This window comes from Phasianus colchicus, chromosome Z, assembly GCF_987193195.1.
Source record: "Phasianus colchicus chromosome Z, bPhaCol1.hap1.1, whole genome shotgun sequence".
Lineage (NCBI taxonomy): Eukaryota > Metazoa > Chordata > Aves > Galliformes > Phasianidae > Phasianus > Phasianus colchicus.
The window spans coordinates 35,203,935-35,213,394 of NC_143476.1; the positions used below are offsets into that span (position 1 = coordinate 35,203,935).

Below are 9,460 nucleotides of genomic sequence, written 5' to 3' on the forward strand. Positions count from 1 at the left end.
TCAGTTTGGATTCTGCAATAGAAAAGAATTATCCATTAATTTGCAAGGAGGTTTCTTGACTTGTTTTAGGCTATATCCTACTGCTAACTCAATAGTTTTAACACCAAAGCAACCCATGGGTCAAAGACAAATCAAATTACAAAGCAGTTACAAAGCAGCAAGGTATAGGTTAGGCTCAGCAGGAAATCTGAGAGGTGGTATATGAAAAAAAAACAAAATCAGTGAATGAGTCAGAGCTGGAGATGCCTTTAGAATACAAACAGAGATTAAGTGTATGTGTGGTGCAGTAACAGTGTGAGTGCATGTTGTTAGGACAGGCATCAAACTTTTTTCTTACACATCTTTGGAAAATTAGGTGTAAAAATATAAGTTGTTCAGAAGCAGTTCTTTTTAAGTACAGAATACAATAAATTCTCCAGCCTCAATCAAAATGAAGTAAAACGTTTCTTTTTGAAATAAAGAAAAAACATCACCAACTCAAATAATAGAATCATAGAATCATAGAATGGTCTGGGTTGGAAGGGACCTCAAGAATCATCAGGCTCCAACCCTCCTGCTGCATGCAGGACCTCCAACCTCCATATCTAATATTAGACCAGGCTGCGCAAGGCCCCATCCAACCTGGTCTTGAACACCTCCAGGGAAACGGCATCCACAGCCTCACTGGGCAGCCTGTTCCAGCACCTCACTGCTCTCTTGGTAAAGAATTTCCCCCTCGTATCCAACCTACAACTTCCCTCCTTCAACTTAAAACCATTTCCCCTTGTTCTGCCATTATCTACCTTTGTAAAGAGTTGACTCCCCTCCTGTTTGTAGGCTCTCTTTAGGTACTGGAAGGCTGCAATGAGGTCACCCCACAGCCTTCTCCAGCCCATCCTCAGCCTGTCTTCGTTGGGGAGGTGTTCCAGCCCTCTGATCATCTTTGTGGTCCTCCTCTGGATCCTAACAGTTCCCTGGCTTTCTCCTTTGTTCTATTCTTGTACGGGATGCCCCAGACCTGGATGCTGTACTCCAGATGGGGCCTCACAAGAACAGAGTAGAGAGGGACAATCACCTCTCTGGCCCTGCTGGCTACCCCTCTTTGATGGAGCCCAGGATACTATTTGCTTTCCTTGGTTCTCATGCTGTTTATCTTGCTCCACAGCTTCTGCTCTCAACAGTTTTTCTTGTATTCCCACAGATGTCATTGATAAAGATGTTAAAGAGCACTGGTCCCAGGACAGACCCATGGAGGACACCACTCTTTACCAGCCTCCACCTGGACACAGAACCACTGATCACTACCCCTTGTCTGCAGCCTTTCAACCAATTCCTTATCCACCGGCTCATCCACCCATCAATCCACATCTCTCCAATTTGGAGATAAAGATGTGCTGGGGGATCATGTCAAAGACCTTGCATAATTCCAGGTAAATTACATTGATTGCCTTCCTGTTGACCACCAATATGGTCAATCCATCATAGAAGGCTTCATCAGAGGACATTCCTCTGGTGAAGCCGTGCTGGCTCTCTCAGATCACACACTCATTCCTCATGTGATCAAGCATGTCATCCAGGAGGATCTTTTCCATGATTTTCCCAGGCACAAATGCTAGAACACAGATTCAAATTAACCATTCCTTTGCACAGATTTCTTGATGTTCTACGTTATCTTTTCCTATAGGTGGCATTTTCCAAATTCCTTTGGAATTTCCTGTACTTCCTTTAACATCACGTGCTAATGTGGAAATCTAGAAGTTCATGCTTTAAAATCTAAAGCTAATGCATAGGGATATCCTCTTAAATGAATGAGCATTAGTCTCAGTCATCCTTAAGGTCTCAGCATATCCTCAACTCAGCATATCCTATGATTCTGTGATTCTGTGAATAGTCTTGGGAAGAAATGGAAGAAATTTAGATGAAACAAGGTTTATGGAGTATATGTATATGTACATATATATGTATATGTATATGTCATATATAATATGACAATCAAAGAGCGAAAAAGAGTTTAGTAATCATGTCCTGGAGAGAAGCAGGACAGGAAGACTTCTGGAAAGAAATCAGAACTCATACAGTGTGGTGCAGTCTTTTTAACAGTGAAGTGGAGTTAGTTAGGCTGAATGGATGCTGAGATTTTCAGAAAGCTAAGGCTTCCTTAGTCCACAGTGTAGTGCTCACTGTCCTCTCTGCCTCACATGCATTTTAAGGAATCAGGCAACAGGATTCAACCTTAACATCAGATTTGCTGACTAAAGCTTCACTTCTCAGCACCTAGGAAGCAACTTTGTCCCCATGCCTCTCCATATTATAAGTAACTTCACACTATCAGGTTTTAAATTATAAAAAAAACATTGTTCCTCATGTTATTGGTGATTAAGAACTGGAGTGAAACTAATAAGCTAAAAACAGAATCTGTGTTTTTTAGCAAGTTTAATTTCGATCACCTCCACTGACGTGGATGACTGATGTGTTACGGGTGAATCTGGCCCAAAATCTCTTCCCTTTCATGTGATCTTTTCCTCTGCAGCTTCTTCATGGATTCAGTAAATTTGGTGCTTAGGCTCCATGAGGTGTGTAATAAAAATCCAAGATGCTGGGTTAGGAAGACAGCACATAGAAATGATGCAGAAAATGGTGCAGGGATCTTGGAGTTCCTCTGAGGGAGACACTCAGTTCCGCTGAAGCTGTTTATCTGTTTTAACTTTTGAAGTGTACAGACGCTTTTCACCAATTCATCTCTGTGCCTGAAGGATGCTCTCTAAACCACTAGGGTTTTGCCTTGATTTTAACCTAAATGAACAGCTTTGCTATGTGACTGCCAGTTCAAATATCTACATCAGAAATGATTAAAAAATGCTCACCCTTCAGCCTAAAAGGAACTTCAAGAAAAAAAAGTGGAGTATCTCATCTAAAATCAATTCCTTGTATCAGCTTATCCCCACTATAGCATGTTGATCAATCTGAACACCAACAGCATTCTCCTGACATCACTGAAGAACAAAGTAAGGCAGGTTCACAAGCACAGTTTTCAAGAAAGTTAGTTGAGTAGGAAAATACAAAGAGAAATTCTCCTGAGCATCCTACTGTGGAAGGAAAGAAAATCTACTTTCAGCTCACCAAAGTCATTGCACCTGGAAGACTCCCCAGCAAGTCTCAGGACATTCCACCAAAACTGAACTCATAAATGCCAGACAGTTACAGTGTGAGATAAAGACAGAAATAAAATACTACTATTGGAGGCATAAGGAAGCAAATTCTTTGTGCTTTGTTCTTTTTAGCTGATTGAAACTCTTGCTTGTGAGTAAGCTTCCACTAAAAGATTTGGCCCTGATGAAAGTAGTTAAATTAATTGCAGTGGTTACATCTCTGCACAAACACCTGCTATGAAACCATCAACAGAGCTTACTTCTTTCTGAGCTATTCCTGATTACTGATTTTCCTAGCATTCTCAAAGTATTATGAAAGGAGCAATCTCTGAAAGAGGACAGAAGAGAAGACGTGGGGAAGAAACCACTTAAATGTCTTAAATTCACAAATGTCTTGAGAAAATATTTTTTTCACCAAAATTTCTATTTTTTCTATAGAAATTTTCATTGACTCATTGGTTAAATTCTTTTTCTTTGTTTGTTTGTTCTTTGTTTTTGTACACAAATGCCATTTGTAAGACGGTTCTAGGTGCTCTTTGCATTTTACTGAATTTGGTGCTACCACAGTACGCCATAACACAGAAGATTCTTGTGCCCTGCATGCAGAACAGGAGATAAACCATAAGCAGCCAGCTACCCTAGATGGTAGTCGTTTCTGTGTGCAATAACAAGGCTTCACATCCTTCAACTGAAAGGCATACAGAAAAGATGGCAAGAGACTGCATCTGTGACACATTCTCCCCTTTCACATGAACGTGCAGTAGCAATGAAGTTCCTTGTTTCTAGCTCAGTAATAGACTGCAGTGATTGTTCTGTTTACGGCCAGCAGATAGTGTTTTCCTGACAGACAAAATCCCTAGCAGCTGCTAACAAAGTTTAGCAAGTTACACACAGAAAAATTACGTAGGTTGCTCCAAAAGTAACACCTCCTATTTATTTCCACGCACGCAGCAGATGCGAAGAGCAGAAGAACACGGTGCAGGGCGGAAGCGCCAGCGCAGCACCCTCGGGGGCCTCGCTGGGCTCCCCCGTCCATGCTGGGCCAAGAGGCGGGGGGCCTGTGAGGTGGGCGGGTCCCCCAGCCCTCTGTGACACGTCATGGCGTCACAATGGGGCTCAGCTCTGAGTCCCTGTCCCCAGCGTCCCCCGGCCACATTTCCCAGCGAGGCCTGGGAGGTGCCAGGGCTGTTCTTGCCAGCGCTGCTCTGCTCCGCTGGAGCTGCTCTGCCGGCAGGAGAAGGCCAGGGGAACCTGTGAGAGAGAGTGAGACGCTGCTTGCCAGGGGGCAAGGAGCAGGAGCAAGGGAGTGAGCGCCGCTTCTCCAACTGCTGCACAGCATGGTGGCTGGGATGATCAGATACCTGCTCTTTGAACCCTTGGATCTCAAGGATCTTACCTTACTGAAGGACCTCACCACCTCGGGTAAGGCTTGGGGGCCATTGAGGCAGTGCTGTGGTAGCAAAGACAGAGAAGAGACAAGGTGTGGAAAGCTGGGGGTGGGCAGCTGGAGGAAGGTCCCCAGCACGGGCCTGGTGTCTGCGAGGAGAGCCCTGCCGGGTGGTGCCCGCCGGCTCAGGGATTGCTTTGGCAGCCCAGGCCCGCTGCCGGTGCCAGGACCCCCTTCCCCAGAGCGCATCCCTTCCCTCTCCAGACCGGCCCCAGGCGCAGTGCGCGCTTCCCGCTCGCTGGGCACGGTCAAGAGCTGTGCTGGAAGCTACAGCAGCACGAGTGCTCGTTGAGGGCAAGGGAGAGCTTGGTCGCATCCTGCTCTCTCCTCTGCTGGGGGAAGGGGTTTCAGAATGGTTGGGCGTTGCCAACTCAGAGAGTGATGGGTCCTTCTTCTGCTTTCCAGAGATCTGCAAAGTGTGGGAGGCCACATCCAAGTACATTCGGGGAGAGCTGCTGGAGAAGAGGGTGAGCCTTACCTCCTGCTCGGAGCCCAGCTTGCCCTTTGCACCTGAGCAGCGGGCAGGCCACACAACACCATGCCCAGGGCCAGCAGGTCATCCAGCACCTTTCCCACCTCTGCCCAGCGCTGCCATGTCTCCCTCTTCTTGTTTGACCTTTCAGGCGGTGGATATTGGAATTGGGAGCTTTGCAGTTGTGCCAGCTCATGCCACTGCCGGAGAGGATGGGGTTCTGGATGTGGACAGACCCGTCTTCCAGCTGAAAAAACACATCCAGCAATTTTACGATCTCAAGGAACCGAAGACCAAAATTCCTTGTAAGAAGAACTTTGCTTTGCTTTGCTTTGCTCCACTGCACATCTTCAGCATTTTACTCCATCTTGAAATCCCTGTGATACGGCAAGAGCAAAGTCTCTTGCAACCTGGAGAGCGCTGAGGGAGAGTGCACACGGAAAGCCCCAGCACCCTGCCCCTGCCCCGGGCATCAGCCCGATCTGCCCAGCTCTCCCCAGCCTCTCACTGGATGCTGGGATCTGGTGGCAAAGCCTCCCTGCCCTTTCTGCTGCCCATCAGCACTGCTATGGAGATGCGGTCAAACAGGGGCCCACTACCTGCAGAGTGTCACACGAGGCTCGGATGCTGATGACTCTTCCTCTGCGAGTCTGCCAAACTCCATGAGGAGCAACATGGTTGGTCTGTGTTTGTTTTGCAGCTGAGATATTCGAGTATCAGTTGGACTTCCGGGAGATTGCTGAAAGCATTTACTTCCGAGTGCCAATCGTACAGCAGTGCATCCATGAGACCCTGCTCTTCTTTGCTGAGGCCCTCCGAGGAAAGAAGGAAGTTGACTTCTTCTTCAGCAGACTTGGCATTCTTTCTCTGAGAGGGCAGGAGGTCATCATGAACTTCTTTGATGACTGCGTACTGAAGGTGGATGCGACGGGCAACATGCTGCCTGCTCTTCTTGGGGTGAGCTTGCATGCTTCCGGGGCTCCCTGCAGCGCTCTCAAGTGAGGTTTGCCACTCTTGGGAGCAACAGACACGTGTCTGTGGCCTCTGCTTACTTGTGTCTATCCCGATGCAGGACTCTGAGATGCTGAATATGATTGCGTTTAAAGGCAAAAACAACTTTACTCGATGCAGTGAGGATGGCTGCATCATCATACCAAGGTGAGCACAACCACTCCTGCAGCAGCCAGCCGGCCAAGGGAGCAGCTGCTCAGCTCATGCTTTGGGGCAGCTTCTTGCTTAGGCCTCTCTGTTGGCAAGGTTGTTAGGCAAGAGCAGCCCTTCTCTGGGAGAGCTCCAGTTTGGCCCGTGGTTCGGTCAACCCAGACAGAGCAGTCCAATGGGCCGTGGGCCCTGAGTGAGAGAGGCAGGAGGGTGTGTGGGGGCAGCAAGGACTGTCTCACTGTTCAGGGCTGGCACAAAAGCAACAAAAGCTCAGGATCAGAAGTTGCTGGAGACTGGAGGGCCCCTCAGCTCCCAAATAGCCCTGCCACCAGGTTCTCTGTGTGAGGCACTGAGGGAGCTTGGTGCCCTTTTTGCCCACTGGTGTCTTCTTGTTTCCAGAATTGAAATTGAGGGCTCAAAGACATGCCGAGGTACGACTTCCCTCAAGCCCCAAAGACAGTCGCAGCCATGGGGCGAGGGTGCCCGAAGAGGTATGTGAATGTGCCTGAAGTGGATGAGGAAACCTCTTCTCTGCTGGGGAACTTATCCCCGGCCAGTAAGCCCTGGAGTTTCTGAGCATCTCCCTGTGTGTCCCTGCTGCTGGGAGAGGGGTGAGAGAGAGCAGGATGGGCTCAGGAGGAATGCAGATCTGGGCTGAGTCCAGTGTCCAGCAGGGGCAAAGAGCCCCTGAAATAGTGGCTCTGTTCCTGGGGTGGCAATGAGTGTGGGTGAGCGGGGCCAAGCAGCTCTGCCACTGCTGCTTACCTGCACGGTCACAAAGACGATGATGTGATGTTCTCTTGCTTCCCACGTGCAGTGAGCGTGTACGATCCGGTGATGATGGCTCGGCGCAGGGCATCACAAGTTGTGATGACAGAGAAAAAACGCAAGGAGCAGGAGAAGAAAAAGCAGAGGGATAGATTCAGGTGAGCCTCCTGGAGAAGAGCAGTGGCAGGCGGTGGGGGACACACCATGCTCTGGCTTGTTGTGTCAGGGAGGTGTTTTCCTCAGTCGTGGTGCCCTTGCCAAAAGGCCCTGGAAATGGCAAGGTGACTACAGCCACAGTTACTTGTGCTGCTGGAGCAGAGCTGTGGGCTGCGAGTCCAGTGGTGAGAAACTGCTTCAGCCTGTGCTCCCACCAGCTCAGCCAGCTGTCTCTCTTTAGGTTCCTGGCAAAACTTCAGCAGGCGTATGCTGAACAGCTGAAACAACCAAAACCTCCAGATCAGGCAAAGCCCTCTGCCAGTGCAAAGCAGACCTCCAGAATGGTATGCCAGAGGCACTGATCTACCACCCTTGAATCCCCCTGGGGCTCCAGAGGAGGGCAGGCATGGCAGCAGCAGCTGGCCTCCCAGGGGTCCCTGCCCAAACCCCAGGAGTCTGACGCTGCCAATGGTTGTGTTTCCCTGGCCTGCAGGCAACACACTTGAAGCACACTCAGACTGAGGCAAGACGGCTCCAGGTGCTGATGGCTTCCAAGCGCAAGGAGGTCGAAGCTGAAGTCCAGTGCCAGTACCAGGAGTGCACGCAGAGGCTGAGCTCAGAGAGAAGCCAGGTACAGTGTGCACTGACTGCCCTCATGGAAAGGGCAGTTCCCCCCTGCTCCTCTCTTAGGGAGGCGAGCAGCTCAGGGCTTCCGGACACAGCAGCATTGCTGTGGCCACCTGGCAAGGAAGCATCTTCTGTCTGCCCACTGGCCTGCAAGTTGCTGTTTGAGAGAAGCTGCAGCAAAGAGCACAGGGCAAAGGCAGCAGCTGGTTGGGCATGGGCACATGAACATTAAAGCAAGCCTGCGTGAGGCACCTGCCTCAGCTGAGGCATCAGAGTCAGGTCACACACCTCCGGGCAGAAAAGACCAGTGCCAGCCCTTGGCTTCAGGGAGTGAGGGCACAGTCTGTGTTGCAGAGAGAGCCCTCTGCTCCTCAGTGCCATTTCCTGCACGACCACATCCTGAAGGGCAGCCCTAGCTCCTTGCAACTGTTCTTTAGGACAATCTCTTTTGTTCTTGCAGAACCCCTTCCACCACCTGCTGGAGGGTGACCCTCGTCCTGCCTACATTGTGAGACGGGAGTACGACCGGCAGCTGGGAGAGAGGCTGAAGGGGAAGGACAGGTGCCAAAGCCCTGCAGGGCAGACAGCACCAGAGGGGTGGCAGAACAAGCCACAGCTCCCGGGGACATCATGGGAACAGTAAGTGTGTGCCGGCTCCTGCAGAGGCCCGGGAGGAGCAGCGTCAGCAGGCCCTGAGCCCCACACCTGTTGTGCGGGCTTCCCTGCGCTGCGGGGCTGGGCCTCCTCCTGCCCACCTTTCCCCCGGCTGGTGGGCACTCTCGGTGCAGATGGGCCTGGGCATGAGGGCCCCTGGGCATCACACAGAGCGGGGTGTGTCCTGGGCAGCACATCCCCAGACTACAGGCCCGAGAGAAGCCCTGCAGCGTTTCTGTCCCTCCTTCCCCAGCCCAGAGCTGAACGTCTTTCTTCTTGGTTCCTACAGGAAAGGACAGAAGATGAGGCTCTTGGACCGCCGTGGGAAGGCCCAGGGCCAGCCAACCCTGTCAGGAAGCCGCCAGGCGGCTTCCAGCTGCAGCGGCCGTAGCCATCACGGCCTACACCAAAACGCTGCTTCTGGCGCCAGCAACTGCACCCAGGCGCGCTCAGGCAGAACCTCCCACCGCTGCACACTGCCATCTTTGTAGGGGAGAGTTGGGGGAGAGCTGTTTTTCCAAAAATAATTACCATCTTCAAGCAAATAAACAGAAATTTCCATCTTCTGTAGTGTCTGCCATCCATGATTTCTTTGTGCGCGCAAATTGCCTTGCTTCAGCAGTTACTTCAGAGTCTCAGCAGAGCGGCATTCTGCCCGGGGAAGGTTGCTATTCCCAGATAAGCGGGACATCTGAAGCCTAAAAGCAGAGCCTCAACATTGCACAGGCTGTGGGACTTACACTGAACTCTGCTAGGATTGATAATGGAGTAACAAGTGATCACTAGAAACTAGTCAGCTGACGATGTTTTGTTAGAATGTTCTGGAGGAAATGTGGGACCTGACCTATTTAGCACATAAACTTTTAGCCAGACAGCACCTCCCAGTGAAGCCCCACGGCCACCAAAAAACCCCTGCAAGAACCCAATATTGCCACTGTTCATGCAAAGTATGAGATTTTAAGATGTACAGGAGTTCTTAAAGCAGGTGGGCCCTTTTCAGAAATTCTGTGGACATTCACACGCGTTGAATATGTGTGCTTTAGTTCC

The 9,460-nt window shown here is 50.2% G+C and overlaps 1 protein-coding gene across 2 annotated transcripts; it reads left to right on the forward strand.

The window, feature by feature from the left end:
• The first annotated feature begins 3,602 nt into the window (after positions 1-3,602).
• LOC116241046 (uncharacterized) lies at positions 3,603-9,108 on the forward strand. Of its 2 annotated transcripts, XM_090132075.1 has the most exons (11): positions 3,603-4,550; positions 4,981-5,042; positions 5,199-5,352; positions 5,748-6,004; positions 6,120-6,205; positions 6,608-6,699; positions 7,026-7,134; positions 7,374-7,476; positions 7,626-7,763; positions 8,220-8,398; positions 8,703-9,108. In XM_090132075.1, exons 1-11 carry the CDS (start codon positions 4,466-4,468, stop codon positions 8,902-8,904), a joined length of 1,467 nt encoding a protein of 488 aa, XP_089988201.1. In that variant the 5' UTR covers positions 3,603-4,465; the 3' UTR covers positions 8,905-9,108. The 2 variants fall into 2 exon arrangements, with proteins under 2 accessions (XP_089988201.1, XP_089988200.1); XM_090132074.1 differs by having other exon boundaries at positions 4,981-5,352; positions 8,703-9,107.
• The last annotated feature ends 352 nt before the right edge of the window (positions 9,109-9,460 follow it).